We start from the raw sequence: 18,435 nt of genomic DNA on the forward strand, positions 1-18,435 counted from the left end.
CTTAATTTGTTCTTTCCCTATTTTAGCCTACAATCCTACCCCATTTACACTGATGTTCACTATGTTAGTTGTCCAATCACCACTAACATTTTTGTGACATCCGAAACAAAAAAGTCTTTTGACACTTCTATCATTGCTGGGTTTTCTGTTATTTTTCTGTTATTGTCTTTCCTTCTTCATTGAGTAATGTACCTACCGTGTCCTTGCTTGTCCTCTTGCTTCTAATGTATTTGTAAAATATTTTCTTGTTTCCTTTTATATCTCTAGCTAGTTTGATCTCATTTTGTGCCTTGGCCTTTGTAATTTTGTTCTTATGTGCTTGTGTTATTGTTTTTTAATATTCATTCTTCAATATTTGACCGAGTTACCATTTTTTGCATGATTCTTTTTGAGTTTCAGGTTGTTGAAGATCTCCTGGTTAAGCCAGGGTGGTCTCTTACCATACTTTCTATCTTTTCTGCACATTGGGATAGTTTGTTCTTGTGCCCTTGGTGATGTGTCTTTAAAAAACTGCTAACTCTTCTGAACTCTTTTTTCTCTTATATTTGCCTCCCATAGGCTCGTACCTACCAACTCTGAGTTTGCTAAAGCCTGCCTTCTTGAAGTCCACTGTCTTTATTCTGATGTTTTCCCTCCTACCATTCCTGAGAATCATGAACTCTATCATTTCATGATCACTTTCACCCAACCTGCCTTCCACCTTCAAATTCTCAACCAGTTCGTTCCTATTTTTCAGCATCAAATCTAGAACAGCCTTTCCTCTGGTCGCTTTCTCCATCTTCTGTACTAAAACTTGTCTCCAGTGCATTCCATGAACTTGTTGGATAATCTGTGCCCTGCTATATTATTTTCCAACAGATCTCTGAGCAGTTGAAGTCCCCCATCACCACCAAGTCCTGTGCTTTGGATGATTTTATTAGCTGTTTTAAAAAAGCTTCATCCACCTCTTCCTGGTGAGGTGGTCTACAGCTGACTCTGCCATGATATGATGGTTGTTTTTATTCCATTCACCCTTACCCAGAGACGTTCATCAGCTCTGCTTCCCACTTCTATCTTCATCCCTGTGCAAGTGTTTCCCTGTGTCCTTTCTTTGTGGACACGCTGTGTCCCTCTGTACCGATACTAAATCATGTGCATCATCCCACCAACTCTTCGTGAACACGGTGTCCCTCTATACCGATATTAAATCATGTGAATTACCCCACCAACTCTCCGTGAACAAGCTGTTCTCTCTGTACCGATATTAAATCATGTGAATCATCCCACCAACTCTCCGGGATGCCAGTTATGTCATCATTGTGATAATTCACTAGTATTTCTAGTTCTTGTTTTTTCCCCATCTTTCTTGCAATAGTGAACAGACATCTAAGATATTCATTAGATTTCCCTTTTATATTCCCTCTGGTCTCTCCGTGCTCCCTACTTTGATTGTCCATATTCTGACCCTTCACCCAGGTCTCCATGTTGTGGACTCACCCAGGGGCTTTTGTCTCCTGACCCTATAAACCTAGTTTAAAGCTCAGCTTACAAGCCAGTCTGTATCCAAAGATACTCTTCCTCTTCCTTGATGGGTGGATCCCATCTCTGCTCAGCAGTCCTTTTTGGAACAGCATCCCATGGAAGAGAATGCCAAAGCCTTTCTAGCGACACCATCTATGCAGCCAGGCATTCACTTCCAGAACGTGTTTGTCTCTGCCTGGACCCCTACCCTTGACTAGAAGGAATGATGAGAACACTACTTGCGCCTCCAGTTCCCTCATCCTAACTGGTAGTCACTTCTGATCTGACCTTGCATATAATCAATGCTCACATGGATGAGCAGCATGGGATAGTAGTCAGAGGGCCAGATGATCCTCAGCAATCGTTCAGTAACGTCTCAGATATGGGACCCTGGCAGGCAGCACACCTCCCGTGATGCCGAGTCAGACCTCTGTCCCCAGGTATAGAAGATATACTGTATCTGTTTGTGTGGAGTAGCTGAATCCATCTGTGCTATAGAAGGCTATAATTTTATTAACAGTTTCTGGTGCCCGTGTAAACTCTGTGAGTGACACCCTCAAAGTGATGTGTACATCTCACTAGAACCCTGGGGTAAGCCATCTTCTAGAGTTGCATATTGTCCTCTGAAGTGCACGTGAGACTACCATTCATTGGCATGGATCGTATTTATAGCACTCAAAAAGCGCACATACCTGAAGAAAGCCTTTAACATATTATCCAATAACTTAAATACCTTGTCTTTCCTAATAGATTTGTATTCTTCTGTGCATTGCTGTTAGCGAGAACATTAAATCTGGGTATTCTTGGGGGATTTCCTTCATGCCAAAAATCCTTTAATGGGACTCAGCAGGAAGGATGTGTGATTAAGGCACTGGACTGGGACTCAGGAGACCTGTGTTCTATTCCTATCTCTACCACAGCCAAAATGTAACACATGGGGAGGTGAGCAAACAAGGGGGTGGGGCAGTGTAACAATGAAGCAAACATGTTTTTGTATCAACAGTTGGCAAAATTGGAAGGTTATGTTGGTTTTTTTGTTTTTGTTAATGGGGCAAATAAACAGATAACATTCAAGATGAAGCTTTGATTTACACTGAGGTCTGTGAAATATGAACCTAAAAGTTAATGCTACATTGTTGTAGAAGTCATGCTGCGGTGTTGAATATGCAGGAATAATTGAGATGATGTGCTCCGGTGACATTGTGCTGTCTCCCACTGTGGGTTTAGTTGAACAGTTCCTCACACAGGGTGTGTCTCACATAGCTGCCGGAAGGTGTGATTCCCAGTGTGGCTAGACCACATGCACTGGCTCTGTTTGAGATAGTGCCTAAAAATAGCAGTCTGGTCAGGGGCGGCGCTGGCTAGCTGCCCGAGTTTGTACCAGGGATGTCAGGTCAGATGGTACCCAGGTGGCCAACCTGACATGCTGCTTGGGTCACTGTGGCCACACTACTATTTTTAGGTGCTAGCTTGAGCAGAAGTAGCATGAATATGTCTATGCAAGCAAGGAATTACATCTTCCAGTTGCAGTGTAGACATTCCCGTAGGGCCCCTTCAAGCTGTGTGCTGGAATTTCTATGAGAAATTAGATCCCAGAGCACTTTCTCCCCCGCTTTGCCGTGGGTCAAACACCCCTTGTGGAGTGCCAGCCTAGAATTTTCTCTGTCACACTTGGAAAGGTCTCACAGGGCAGTAACTCTGTATTTTTTCTTTCAGCCTTGAGAGCATTAACTACACCCGTTTAGCGCAACATTTAAAGTTGGTGTCCATCTAGAAAGGATGAATCAGGAGAGCAATGCAAGTGACTGCACTGGTGGTGAGTTTTTTGCCTGTCCAGGCATTCAGATCTATCTATTATGTTTTGGTCAGCAAGATTTGCTTTGTGCTTGTTTTACTAATTTTTGGAGTGTCAGAAAATTAAGCCACAAACAGGAACAACACAAAAACAGTGAATCAATTGCTGAACTAGTCAAATGAATCTTACAATATGCCATGACGGTGACTGGACCTTCAAGACGCTCTGTGACTGCTCAGCTGTCAGAACACTGGGAATTAGATGCTGATTTTAAATTTTTTTTATGACAGTTGTACTGTTTCAACAACTCTACTCACAAGAATATACGGTTTTAATTACAATGCATTACACAAGTGATCATTCAGTTTTATCCATCATCTAGTTTTTTCTATTATTCAGTCATATGTCAGCAATTATTATCTTCTAATAAAAGAGTTCCTATTTAAATTATGAAGTAATATGCAGCACATGTATCGATGTGTGTATGCATGTGTGTGCGTGCATGTGTAATAAAAAACCAGTGACATCATGTCCCAATTCTGTACGGCCCTAGTCTGGTACTCCTTGGAGCAGAGAGTGAATGAGCAGGAATTTACCACCTGCTGTACTTTGGACTTGCCACAAATCTGCTCTCGCTCATTATCATTTTACTTCTGTAAAGACTGCCAGAATGAAACCTGCTAAAGCTACATCTCCTAATGGTCTCTGCAGGAGAGAGGGACCTGAAAGCCATGTTAACTCATGAATAATTAAGCACTGCAACAGTTTACCAAGTGAATTTGCTGGAAATTTTAAAATCAAGATTGGATGTTTGTCTGAAAGATCTGCTCTCATTCAAACAGACATTTTTCAGGGCAGTTCTATGGCTTGTGCTATGCAGGCAGTCAGGCTAGATGATCACAGCGGCCTTTCTGGCATTGGAATCCATGAACCTAGAAGCAGTGTCTATAAAGTGCCAGGCTGCTATTCAGCTGTGCACTTATTTTGACGTGTGAAGAGCTGTTCTTATGCTGATGTGAGGGCTATTTTTTCATGGTTTCCATTGTTTCCTATTATTTGTGGATGAGGCTTTTTGTTTTTTTGGTCAGATTCCTTTTTCAAAGTAGAGGCTGTTGTGAGAGCTCAGTTTACTTGCTACTTTGGTTTTTCCTTGAGAGGAATAGTGACTCTGTTTCTTTCTGGATTTTGTTTAGGTGGGTTTGTCTGTCTCTAACTTTATCTAGATGAGGAAGTTTTGCTAAAGTTTTCCTATCATTCTGATATTGACAGTGAAAATTCTCATGTAGACGAGGAGCTGATGGCCACTACCAACACTACATCATGCAGACCTGCAAGGAGTAGGGGAAGTCAACATGGTGCTTAAAATTCTCGTGGCTGCCTGAGCCCTGTTTACATTAGTGCTCCCATATCACTGGAGCTGAACTGGTAGTGCAAGAGTGGGAAATTTTTGAAAAATTCCATATTGGTTGTGGAGGAATAGTGAGAGATCCCCTTCCCCTCTTTAGTATGCATCCAGTTTTTGATCTGGGTGAGTGAGTTTTCCCACTCTTGAGTGTCCTCGGTGTGTTTTTGTTGATGAGAAGGGAAGATGGCTCCATGGCAGGAAGTTATGAGGGAGGATGGATTAAGTGTGTGAGGGAGCACAGTTCAGTGTCTTTGACAATGCCTGTTGGGATGGCTCTGTGCAAGGGAAGGCTCCTGAGGCAACCCTTTTTTGGTCTCCATTGAGAGAGAAGTGGAACAGTTGGCCAGAATGCTCCTGCGTGGTTCATTGAGGCCAAAAGCTTAACAAGATTTAAAAGGGTGTGGATATTTATATGGATCTCAATAATGTCCAGAGTTGTTATAATTAATGACAACAAAAATTGGGAAGGGATATTGAACCTTGTGCTTCAGGGTTTAAGCCAATCTCTAACTAATAGAGACCAGGATGAATCCTTCATAGGCGGCATGATATCCACACTTGGGTGTTCTTATGTCTCCCTCTGAAGCATCTGGTGCAGCCACTGTTAGATACAGGATACTGGACTTGATGGACCTTGGGTCTGATCTATTTTGGAAATCCCTGTGTTCCTGTGGTTTACCAGCTGTGTTGCAAATTAGACTGACATTCTATGTGGAAATCTCTGAAATTTAATCTCCATTTGTTCAGTTTCCAACACCTGATTCTGCTTCTACAGCTGCCTTGCAACTTGTAGAACCTCAATACAATTCACTGTCTAAGCCCCACTGAGCCTACCACTTAGGTAGGAATTAGAGGAGAAGGATACTTTAATCTTTTGAAAGATTAAAATATTTTTACTGTAATCCAGATGGAATGGTAACACTTTTCTCATGGTCAGAGACAGCCAAGTTTTTTCCCTGTTCCCTCCTCCTTTCGTCGACAGGAAGGAAGTGCTGGCAAGGGCCCTCTCAGCTTCCTGTCGACTTCTGAGCACATTTCCAGACACAACCTTCTCTACCATCCATCACCCAGCTCAGCAAAACAATTACTGCAGTGCGACAGGAAAAACACACGTCTCACATAAACACTTCGGCGGCTGTATGATCCCAAACCACTGGAATTCACATACAAGCTAGATTTATCTGTGAGTTACATGTGACAGGAGATTATTCAGTACTTTCTTCATTTCCTTTTGTAACCAGATGTCTCAGTCACTAAAATTCTCCTTTAAAGGATACTTAAAAAAAAGAAATAATATTTGTTTAATAAACTAGTTGCTACATTGGCAAATGTCAATAGAATATATAAAGCCTTAGGCCAAGAAAATGTCAGAGTTTGGATTCTGGTCAGAGGCACGATGGAAATGGTGCATTTGGCCCCAGGGGTAGGAGGTGGCTGGTCAGTATCATCTTACTGGGGCAGATGTCCCTGCCAGGTGTTCAAGCAGTAATATTAATGGGTTCCAGGGCAGGGCAGTGATGAGACCCAGTGTGTGTAAGGCTGAAGTGTGGCATCTTAAAGGAAGAAGGAATAAATATGATGAAGAACCTCAAGTTCCGTCTCCTCCCTTTAATTTAACCTCACTCACGCTGGGTATGGGGGCAGTGGCTCTCTTTTAGAAAGAGAGGGGAGAGTCATTCATGAAACTCTGTGTCATAAAAGCTCCATATTTCTAATTTGGTCTAAAAAATTGCATTGCAACATTTAGCTACATTTCTATATACTATATCTTCTCTGTACTTGCCAACTTTATACTGGGAATTTCATCCCAGTTTTGATGTCCACCTCCTCATCCACAATGTTCTTTTGTGGAGATGTTAATAAGATAACACCAGCGACATCCTGCAAGGTTGTTGCATGACACTGTCACACACTGGTGTGTGTCAGGAAGTGTAAGTGCCATTGAAACAACGTAGAAAAGGTTTGTCACATAAGTATCCCTTTTGGGGCAATACAGGTCTCCAAATCAAGAGATGTGCTTAATCAAGCCAATGCTGGGGGCTGCTCAGGAAAATCAAGAGAGTTTGGGTAAGTCTAAGTTTAGGGGGAAAACTACTTTTAAAATATATTAAAATTTCAGCATCTGTTCTTAGTGTAGGAGAAAAGAATTCAACTAGAAGGGCCTAACTAATTACATCAACTACAGTGTCTTCCATATATTAATCAGTCTTTCCATGATACCACTGAATGTTAGTTGATCATCAGTCTTTGTTCTCTCTGAAAGAGCCATCATTACTTCAATTTTTCAGTACAGTTCTATTTACAATATTCCCAATGTTACTGTCAGCAGTAAAATCATCTGAAGGCTGAATTTGGCTAAATAAGGCTAAAAATGTGAATACATGCTGTAAACTCCAAGAATGGGGTCATCATTTTAATGAGACAGTTTCCAGGTTAGACTCATGGAAGGCAGCTCATGAAGGGTGTACATTAAAGCCTTTGTAAAGGTCCCCTGGCGTGGGTGGCTCACTGTCAATCTCTGAGGGAGGCCACACCTCCCAATGCTTGCGCCCTGTGGGGAGTTCTAACAAAAGGGGGGACAGTCTCCAGCCCTTAGTAGGGTGAACAAGCAGTTCAAGGCCCCGGCCCTTAGGCAGGGTGGGCCAAGCAAACGGGGACAGTCTCTAGCCCTCTGAGGGCGAGTAAACTGTCCAAAGCCCTGGCCCATAAGCAGGATGAGGCAGACAGCAGGGAACAGATCATTGCTAGGTTGGGCTAGGAAGGGGGAGCGAGGACACAGGCCCACCAGACTCAACTGTGTCCCAGTCCAGGGTCCTGGCAGTGACAGGTTGTCCCATCACTGGTCAGCGGAGCTCCAGCCAAAACATGCTGACCCGGCTACAGGCCATAACACAGCCGGACGGGTGTCTGGCTCCCCAGGGCTTCTTCCTTCACCCCTCTCCCTAGAGTACCTTGTTCTCCGAGTCACTCCCCATCTCCTCGGGATTCTCTGCCCGAGGGAAGTTCCAGAATCCTTCGGCCTCGTCACTAGACGGCAGGTCTGGGAACGCCTCAGAGCCGTCCGCGGAAGGCTGCTCCTCCAGGTCACAGGGTCCTGGGGTCTCCTCTGGCTCGCAGGGGGCTGGCAGCTTCGGTAACTCCTCCAAGTCACAAGGTCCAGGGGTCTCCTTTGGCTCGCTGGGCTCAGGTAGCTCCGGCAGGTCCTCAGGGCCCCAGGCAGTTGGCAGCTCCGGCAGCCTCTCCTCAGGGTAACGGTCTGGTCCAGACCCAGGCCCCGGCACCAAGGGAGAGATGTCCTTCTCCCTTGGCCGCCTTCCCCTTACTGAGCAGGAAGGCCTGCCTTTTATACTTCCGGCCCCGCCTTTCTGCTGCCAGTCAAGTGGGGTTGTACTTCCGGGCTCTGCTCCCCCAGAGTAGGTTTGGCTTTCCTTCGCCATCAATCTCCGAGGGAGGCCACGCCTCCCGGCTACAGCCTTGTTATGTATTATTGAAACCTGAGTAGTATAGGAGAATCCTGCCTCTTCTACTCACTTGCCTAGATAGAGTCATAGAGTTTAAGATGAGAAGAGACCATCAAATCACCTAGTCTCACCTCCTGTATTTCACAGGCCACCAACACCACTGAGCACCTGCGCAATAAACCCATCAACCAAAATTAGATCAAAGTATTGCAGCCCATTACGTTATAATTGTATGTATAAAGTGTCCATGCCACAGCTGAGGAGCTCAGGTGGTTGTACACAATAATAAACATATAATGAAAAGGCTCACGACTTTAAAAAGCAGTAACAGTAGCTCAATACCAACTTATGATATATCATCACTGCATAGTTCGCCTTGGCTAGCTAAGCAAGGCTAGTCTGGTACTGGTGGGGCATCTCCCTGTAAAGCTCTGCCCATGCCAGACCTGGATGGCCGCATCTCACAGTGATGCTGTACTAGCTGTGTGCTGGAATGGATTTCTAGCAGGATATCCCAGAGTTCTGAAGCGGTGCATAACTGGGCCACTCTGTAAGTTCATTTGCAGTGTATTGTGGGAGAACATGCCTGTCCTTCCTGAGCTCCAGTGCAGTGATATCACACCACAGCTTTACCAGAAGGCTGATGTCAGCTTCTGGCCAGCTGGCAGCATGGGCAAATGATTTCGTGGATTGCATTTCTTGGATGGCATCATATGCTGTGGAAGTGCAGCTGAAATAGAGCCCACAAATATGGAGATAACATACAGTGTGGAAAAAGGCAGGAATTAGATAAGAAAGTACAGCCCAGATGGAATTGTGGGATAGCATTGGAGGACTAACAGCACCTGGGCTTGACAAAGCAGGTGCGTTTTCAGCCCAGGCTGAAGCAAAACCTGAGCTCAAGCCTGTATCCTGCTAGTTCAAGCTTAAAGGACCCTCAAGCCTGGTTTAGAGGTTTCTATAGGTGGACAAGAGGAGAGTTAGGGATAACATCCATACCAGAGCGTGGGCTAACTCTGCAGTGAAGAAATACCCTAACTGTGCACCCAGCTAGCAATCTGTTCCTGTCACTGTTAATCTCATCCACTCTCCTGCATTCGTTTCTTTCATCTCCTTGTTGTGTTTGTCTTAGGGTATAAGCCCTTCGGGTCAGGGACTGTCTGCTACTTACATTGTGTCTGTACAGTGCCTAGCACAACAGAGCCCTTATGCCGATTACGGTCTCTAGGTGCTGCTGCAGAACAAATAATAACAATAATATATTTTTAAAAATCCTCTTAAAACACATACAGATAGTGCAGATTAAGAGAGTACAGTAAACAAAGAAGAGGCTAAATGGTTTCAGATAAGGAAGAAAGTGAAATATATCATCAAATAATTGTAATTTAAAAAAAGTTCTGAAATGCCAAAAGAATCTCGAGGTGTTTCTTTCTTTAGTGCAGGAAAATGAACTGAGACAGCTGTTTGGGTGGAAGAGCAGTGTCCACACCCTGGGGCCCTCAGCATCAACATCCTAATCATCTACTGGCCTGGAACATAGCAGTAAAATCCCTAATATATAGAGGCATCAGAGCATGGATAAGTGTGGATAGCCATGAGGATGAAGGTTGAGGAGGTGGTTAGAAAATAGCCAGAACCCTCACTGTAGAGTCTTCAGGGCTGTAAGGAACGCTGTGTCAGTTTGAAATCATGTCAGTTTAAAAACTGAGTAAAAAGTATTTTCGGGTCCTACTCGGTCCCAAGCCCCTTGTCAATTCATGTTGTTTTACTGTCCTGTTTCCCTGTTGTGTAAATGTTTTCATCTCCCTGCTTTATGAAGCTGCTTTCATAAAGGGGAAACTCTGAAAACAGACAATACACAAAATACTATAATTGCAGAAATCTGCCTGCTGTAGAGATTCTTAAACCTCACTCAGAAGTATCTGGTTCTGGCTAGTCTTGAAGACAGGATACTGGGCTAGATGGACCTCGAGTCCCATCGACTCTGGCAGTTCCTGTGTTCCTAAATAAAGTGAAAAAAAGTTTGTCTTCATTCCCTTTCAGGGACAGTTATCGAAGTATTACTTACGATAATAATGGGTAAAAAGAAGCCAGTCAGAAATGTAATTTATTGGCAGTGTCCCTTTAAAACAGCATTGCCAACTTGAAATCAGTCCACCACATTCTAGCTGAGCGATGTGAGGAACACAGGGCAGGAGTCGTATGATCATAATTTTTCAAACCACTGAGCCAAAGGACTGCTGGATTCTGAACAAACTGCAAGCAACAGAGATGCACTGCCTCAGGGGAATGACAGTCACCAGTTCTCATGGTCACAAAGTGAATGAAAGCAGTGGAGAGTTAAGCCCTTTTTAATAGCAGTTATGGGTCATCATCCTGTTTAGACAGGATGCCTCACACCAATAAGAAACCACTGAAATCCATGGGATTCGTTAGTCTCAGAGGCCTTGAAGAAATATACTAGCTGTTGTGCTAATGCTGATGTGCAATAGGCCATGCACTGAAACTCACCAAATGACCGTCAGTCTAGCCAAAAGGTCTGTCTGATTATGTTCAGAATGTGTCCAGAGACACAGAGCATAAACCACCTGTATCTGAGAATTCCCCCATGAATATCCTTACATTGCCTGGGGCTCTGCGCAGCAGCAGGACCATCAGCTGGCTACCTGGTGCATGGCAAAGGTAGCTAAGATGAAAGACCACAGCTGCTCTTCCCATTCTGATTCTTCTGCATAAGACTAGTGGATTTCAGAGTGCTTGGCTAAACCCAGCTGCAGCAAAAAGGCCTTGAGCAGCATCCAACTAGGTCCAAATTTACTCCCCTCTGGACTGGGAGAATGGACTGTAAATTGGGGTGATGCTGTGTGTGTCAGCGACACTTGCAGCAATAAACTGGACACAAGTAACTAAACAGTTAGAACAGTTGGTGCAGTTTGGTCATTACTGACAAGGGCCAAATTTGAACCAGAAACATATCCTTGTACCACACCCTGAGATTGTTAGTCCTCGTCAGTGGCTATTATCAGCACAATAGCTTAACAGTTAATATGTCTGCTGCTCTGCATCTCTCCCTGCTCCGTGGACCTACTCTACAAGATAGGCTGCAACTTGTTCAGTTTAAAAAGAATACGGGGCTCTTTGTGCTCTGTAGGAGCACCGGAAAGTGACTGTAGCAGCCAGTTTCAGATGTTTACATGTGAGGTATCTACACCCAAATAAAAGTGTAGTAGAATAGGAACACAGTCTCCATCTGTACTTGGAGCAAGGAGAATCATGCTGCTATAATGAAGTTTTATTTTGATTTTTGTAAAGAACTATGAGGCCATAGAAACACAACTAGTTCTGTCCAGGTTCTAAGCCAATGTTTGCTCTTTTGTGTGTATGTGATTATGGATTTTTTAAATGAAACTATTTTGCAAGCACTTCCTTCCTGCATTTCTGAGAAGGAGGGAGGGGAGTACGAAGAATGCTTAACTGCCTTTGACGGAGGAGGAAAAGCCGAAGAAAACAAGAGATGCAATCCTAAATAACTACTGACCTTTTACTTCAGACTGTTGATGTTTTTCAGTGGTAGAGCCTCCAGGGATTAACAGCATCCTCCTTGCTATTGTACTGCCTGCCCGAAAAGGGGGCTAAAGTTCAGTTTTTATGATGTTCTCACTCTGGGCTTGTGGGAAAAAAGGCCACATTCCATTTCCTAGGTCATATGAGTCCAAAAGATGACTGAGTTCTACAGTCTAACTTCAGGGCATTTGGCCAGATCAGAGTGAAATTGGGACAGGCAGACAATTTAGGTAAATATGCAGCCAAATCTTTCCCCTTACAGAGATTTGCAGCAGGTGGGAGGGTGAGGGTGCAGGGTAGTTTACACTGTTAAATAAAAAGTACTGATTTATTTTATGCTGGCATGTTGCTTTTTCATAAAAATGTGCTGCTTGTCATTACGCTCTCATGCTTTATTGTTCAAAGAGTCTTTTCCGTAGTGGACTGCACTTGCTGGAAATGAATGTGATTCCTCAAGACAAAAACCAATAAGCATCTCTAATGGTGATAGAGTTCTTCCAGTTAATATTCCCAAGTGAATCTTCCCCTCTGTCCTGCAAGTCACTCCTCTTCCGTTTGTTCTCTGATAGGGGCTGAATGGACTTTTGTCTCCCTGATTATTTGGGTGTGTTTCACTGGGCCAGCTAGGCGCCCTACGTGGACGGCCTTCTTTCACTGACTATTATGCCTGTGCTACAGCCATCTTTTCCATTGCTTCCACCACTGGGCAGTGAACCTTTTTTCCAGTAAAAATTCCCTTCATTCTCATTGTGTAAAAGTCACTAGATATAGCTGCTCAGTGTTTGTGAATATGATGATTCCTGCTATGATAAAATGGAAACATCACGTGATGGGGCCCCCAGGGTGCAACGTGGACTGTGGGGCTGCTGAGCCCTCTAAGCCCATCAGCCTAGGCTCCTTCTCAAACTGTGATGCTGATGTAGGGACACAGGTGACTGAGTTACATGAATGGTCTTCTAGCTACTCATGAGCCATCAACAGAGAGGCTCCAGCCAATTCCCCCAGCTCCAGCTCTATACCCCACAGATGTACCGTCTTACACTGCTTAAGGCTCCTGTGGGCACTGTAAGTTCATTAAATAGTTCGCCACTCCTTCAGTGGGGAATGGAACCACATCAGCCTTTGTAATCTGAGTTGAGATTTCCCAAGCCTTCAATCAAACACACTGTTTTAGGTAAAATATAAAACAGATTTATTAACTACAGAAAGAGAAATTTTAAGTGATTATAAGTAGCAGGCATACAGATCAAAGCAGGTCACCTCAGAAACAAAAATAAATTTGCAGTCCAGTTCTAACTTAAGCAGACAAAGCAAGATTTGAAACAAGCAGTGTCTCACCCTAACTGATGGTACAAGCAGATTAGTTACTCAATCCTCCAGCCTGGATCCCCTCACCAGTTCAAAGTCTTTGTCTTCCAGACACGCTTCCAGGTGTTGAGATGGGGATTGAGAGAAGTCAAGGGATGATGTCACTGTCTGTCTTTTATGCTTTCTTCCAGTTTGCTGGAAAGATCTTTGCTGTGATGTGGGTTAGTCCGCTCCAGTGGCATATATGCCTTTTCCGAGAAGTCTCTGGGATAGCGGACTGGGTGTTGATGAGCCATTAACACCCATCTGGCCGGTGATGGCTATGCCTTTGTTGTAACTGATCAGCTAATTGTGGGTGTTCCCAATCTCACAATATATTTCAGTAACACACATAGGCCTTGTCTACGCTAAGGGTGTTGTCGACACAAGTTACACCAATGATCAAAAAGCTCTATTATTACAATGCTTGTGCCTCTTCACACAGCACTCATTGTGTCGCTAAAGCGCGTCCATATTTGGTGCTCTAGCATTGACAGTGAGAACAGGGCACTGTGGGCAGCTATCCCACTGTGCAGCTCGCCACCTACTGCTACTAGGAGTTGTGGGAAGGCATGATGCAGTGATTTCCGTTCCGTCATTCCATGGGTTTCTGACTGCATTTTGCGGCATTTTTCAATGGCCTTCCGTTTCCTGTGCACCCGCCATCCGTATCTGAAAGGATGGATCCTACAATGCTGTCCACTGTTGCTGTCAGCGTCCTGAACACATCACGGCTGGTCATGCAGTATATCATGAGCTCCCAATCAGAACTGGAATCCAAGACACCTGACCTGTTGTGTGCCATGCAAAACAAATAACGTTGGATTACTGTTTGCATTCACGGAACATCTGCACATGGTGCACTGCCACGTTTGGGCATGTGAGACAAGCACTAAGTAGTGGGATCGCATCGTTATGCAGGTCTGGGATGTCGAGCAGTGGCTACAGAACTTTGAAATGTGCAAAGCCACCCTCATGGAACTCCGTGTGGAGCTCACCCCGACCTGTGGCACAAGGACACCAGAATGAGACTGCCTTCTTGGTGGAGAAGCGCGTGGCAATCGGCGAGTGGAAGCTGGCAACTCCAGACTGATACTGGTTGGTTGCTAATCAGTTTGGAGTCGGGAAGTCCACCATTGGTCCTGTGTTATTGCAAGTGTGCAGGGCCATTAATCGCATTCTGTTACGAAGGACTGAGTCTTGGAAATGTGCGTGAAATAGTGGATGGCTTCTCAGCGATGGGATTCCCTAATTGTGGTGGGGCGATAGATGGCACGCATATCCCAAATTTGGCCCCAGACCATCTTGCGACGGAGTACATCAGTAGAAAGGGGAACTTCTCTATGGTACTGCAGGTGGTTGTGGATCACTGTAAGTGTTTCACTGACATCAATGTGGGTTGGTAAGCAAAGGTGCATGACGCACGCACCTTCAGGAACACTGACCTGTACAGGCAGGGAGTTTCTTTCCAGACCAAAAGATTTCAATGGGGGATGTTGAAATCCCATAGTGATCCTGGGAGGTCCAGCCTATCCCTTACTATCATGGCTCATGAAGCCTTTTACAGGCAACCTGGATAGCATAGAATCATAGAAGATTATGGTAGGAAGGGATGTCATCTAGTCCAACCCCTTGCTCAAAGCAGGAACAACCCCCATCCCAGACAGAGCTTTGCCAAGCTGGGTCTTAAAAATCTCTAAACATGGAGATTCCACCACCTCCCTAGGTAACCCATTCCAGTGCTTCACCACCCTCCTAGTGAAAACATTTTCCTAATATCCAACCTAGACCTCCCCCACTGCAACTTGAGACCATTGCTCCTTGTTCCGTCAGCAGCAAGGAGCACTTCAGTAACAGGTTGAGCAGGTGCCAAATGACCGTTGAATATGTGTTTGGCAGATTAAAAGCTCACTGGTGATACCTTTATGGCAGGTTAGCTCTAAATGAGGAAAATATTCCCATGGTTATAGCCGCCTGCTGTGTGCTCCATAATATTTGCGAAGTTAAGGGTGAAAAGTTTTCACCTGGGTGGAGCACAGAGGTGGATTGCTTTGCAGCTGACTATGAAGAACCAGATGTCAGGGCTATTACAGTGGCACAATAGGAGGACCATTTGAATCAGGGAGGCCTGGAGGAACCATTTTGGCAATGAGCACCAATAAGGTGTCTTTGTAAACAGCACTGTGCTATGCTATGCCTGCTAGCCAGCTTGCACTGTGTATTAATGTAAGCTGCAACCACTGTTGCAAGAGACAAATAAAGATTGCTTATCCTTCACAGAGTATGTGAGTATGTGGTTGTTATTTAATAGACATACTCTCCAATTGGGAGAGCGTTTGGTGTGTGGAGTCGCCATGATCAGCTGGGAAGATGTGATGTGAGCAAACCTTCATAACTTCACATATAATGATTGTACATACAGTGGGAAGATGTACCATTGGACAAGATACATACATTGTGTGTACTGTGACAGGATCAGACTAGATGGCTACTGGAGAGTGCTACTATTTGAGTCCTGGGTGGGTAGGCGGGTGCAAGCCAGCCACCACTAAAGGCCCCTCCCCCAGCCTAAGGGGAGGAGCCACCGGATCCAGGACTCAACTGAATACGGGGGACAATAAATGAGAAAACAGGAAGGGGTGTGATGGTCAAAAGGTCAAACGGAGGGAACCAGAAGGGGACACCGAGCAGAGAGCCCCGGACAGCTGCCACTGCTCCTGGAAGGTGTCAAGGGAGCCAGTGGACGCCACCCAGAGGAACTCTGCCCGGATACGGGAGTGCACAAGGGAACAGAAGTAGGCCCCACAGTCGCAGAGCGCCCCCCCCCCCCCGCCAACCTCCTTACTGGAGAGTGCTAGCAGGCCAATATATCAGCCCCAGGATCGGCAAGTCCCTTGCCCCCTGGTAGCTGAGCAGGGGTTACTCCAGGTTAATTAACACGCCTGGAGCCAATCAAGGCCCTGCCCAGGGCTTGTTAAAAGCCTCCCCTCCATAGAAAGGGTGTGGCTGGAGTTGTGAGTGAGGTGAGCTCCCAGAGTGTGAGAGCAGGCAAGACGCTGTCAAGAGCCAGGAGGGTTACGGAGAAGGAGCAGAACGCTGGCAGGAGAAAGCCCGGCAGGTACAAAGACTGGGGGAGGGGAAACCCTGCATGAAGAGGGAAAGGATCTTTCCCAGGCCTGGAGGCCTAAGGGAAGAGACCTTGCCAGAAGGGGAAGTTTGAACTGGACATTTGGTTTGGACATTATCACGCACAGTGGGGCTGTCAGGGGTCAAGAGCCTTCCCTGGCAAGGAGGCCAGGAAGGGTGCCTGTCCGAGCAGGATGCGCACATTAAGTCAAGGGGCATGGGGCGGTAACCCAGGGAAGCCAGCAGCTTTCCTGAAGCCACAGCATGAGGCTGCTACTTGCAGGGTCTCTGGGTTGGGGCCTGGAATCGAGGGTGGGATCGGGCCTCCCACCCCCTACCAGCCATTCACTGGAGGAGCAAGAGCCTCAGCGAAGAAGCAAGGGCCTGTGAGAACCAGAGACAGGACCGGGAGCCAGCAGGGAGCGGCCATCTTAGAGTGGCTGTGTTACCCTCCCCACCACTAGCGGGTGGAAGAACATTAAAGGGTGAAGCAGTTCCCTGACCTACCGCTGGAAGGAAGCGCTGGACCCACCGAGGTAGAGGAAGAGCTTTGCCACCTTACATACATTGGAAAGATGCGATGTGAGTCATACTTCATAACTTCACATACCATGATAGCACATACAGTCCATCAGGATATTAATGTTCAACAGATCAAGCCTTTTAAAATGAAACCTCAGAAGGAATGCATTGTATAAAATATGTCATAATCATATGACAGTGGTGAATGTGAGGGTTCCAGTGTGCTACTTTCAGTTGCAGAGTGTCACGCATCTCTTCAGGGGGTGGGATAGCATTTTTGGGGCACCATTGTATGCAGAAGGGGCCCCCAACTTAAAGGGGGTTAATATTTTACAGCTGCTCAGAGTTTTCAAATTTTCTGAAACAAATAGCTAAAAACAAAAATGTGGATAACCTTTAAAAAAGGGAACCCATCAGTTTGCACCCTTCTGCAGTGCTTGTGACTTTTACTCCTGGTGTGAGTGCTTCAGCACTTTTGTACAGCCCTCTTGTGACCCGCACAACCTATTAAGCGGTGATACTGAATGCTGACCAGTACTGTGTAATGGGCCTATCTGGGGAAATAAGCTCCCTTTGCAGCTGGAATGTCCCTGTTGTATTGAGACGAGCCATTCACTTGAGTATGTTGTGTTTGAAAACTATTGTTAGCACATATGAGAGACCCTGTGCTCTGGACTGTAGAATACACAAATATAAAGATAGTCCCTGCCCTAACAGTTTACACCTAAAATATAGATACATGGAAGGCTTTACACAGTGGGAAATGCTGAAGTGAGGACAGCTTAGGTGTGCGGTTTTTTGGTTTGGTTTTTTTTGCGGGGGGTTGGTTGGGGGGGAAATGGTGATTAGTGCTGGCATGAGGAAAAAATTTCAGCCAGCAGCAAAGAGATTAAATATCTCCAAAGATGTTAGTTCAAACACACTTTGAAATATGTAACAGATGCATAAGCGTACCTCTGGATGAATGTTTTATGAATACAGGACTGCCAGCACTCCCCTAGCGATGACATTTCCACCTTCTCATGTGGTATACACCTGTGGCATGCCAGAAGTGCACATGGTTGTGGTGGGGAGATGGCCGGCTTCAAAACCACAGATTTGTTTCTTAATGTCAGTTTTTGTCCCAATATTTTTGTGGCTTTTCTGTGCTCCTAGTTCTATCATATCAGTAGCATCTTTACAGCAACTCACTTCCTCCCCCAACCCTCAGATTTGGTAAATACTGTGGAAGTAGAAATATAGAGTTGCTAGGGTGGCACGAGCAGAGGTTCCTACAGACTGTGTAAGTAGTGCACTTTGAAGAAGTCTGCACACTTAGTACTGAATTTTGTAGGTAAGAATTGAGAAACTCGCTGGGTCACTCAACCCTATGTCTGACATTTCCATTTTTCATAAAGAATTGATGCAGTGTTACTTAATGTCAGATGCATATGTTCAGAGGTGATGTGGAAATGGGAGTCAGTCATGTGACTTGGTTTGCTACAGTTCAAACCTTAAGTTTCTCCCAGAGAAGATAAACTGAAAGGGCCAGTGTACAGCTAGTCAGATTGCAGAATTCTGACAGCCACCTAGGACTTGCCCCCACCCCCTTTGTTCCACAATTTGATTTATTACCTGAAATAAATCCCATTACTCTCTTATATCCCTCTCCTCTGAGAGAAAAATGCATCCCTTCCAGCAAAGAATCATATTTCTCTTGGCTGGCTCAAGACTTG

The 18,435-nt window shown here is 45.2% G+C and overlaps 1 protein-coding gene across 7 annotated transcripts in view; it reads left to right on the forward strand.

Moving 5' to 3' along the window:
• EXD3 (exonuclease 3'-5' domain containing 3) overlaps window positions 1–18,435 on the forward strand; it is a 505,315-nt gene that overhangs the window by 101,710 nt on the left and 385,170 nt on the right. For all 7 annotated transcript variants that reach the window (XM_067561577.1, XM_067561574.1, XM_067561576.1 and 4 more), the window contains one exon: window positions 3,217–3,316. In XM_067561577.1, coding sequence (XP_067417678.1) covers window positions 3,280–3,316 — 37 coding nt within the window. In that variant the 5' untranslated portion in view covers window positions 3,217–3,279. The remainder of the gene's footprint in view (window positions 1–3,216; window positions 3,317–18,435) is intronic.

Source organism: Emydura macquarii, unplaced genomic scaffold (genome assembly GCF_026122565.2).
Source record: "Emydura macquarii macquarii isolate MOO-44397 ecotype Brisbane River unplaced genomic scaffold, CSIRO-AGI_Emac_v2 contig_2417, whole genome shotgun sequence".
NCBI lineage: Eukaryota > Metazoa > Chordata > Testudines > Chelidae > Emydura > Emydura macquarii.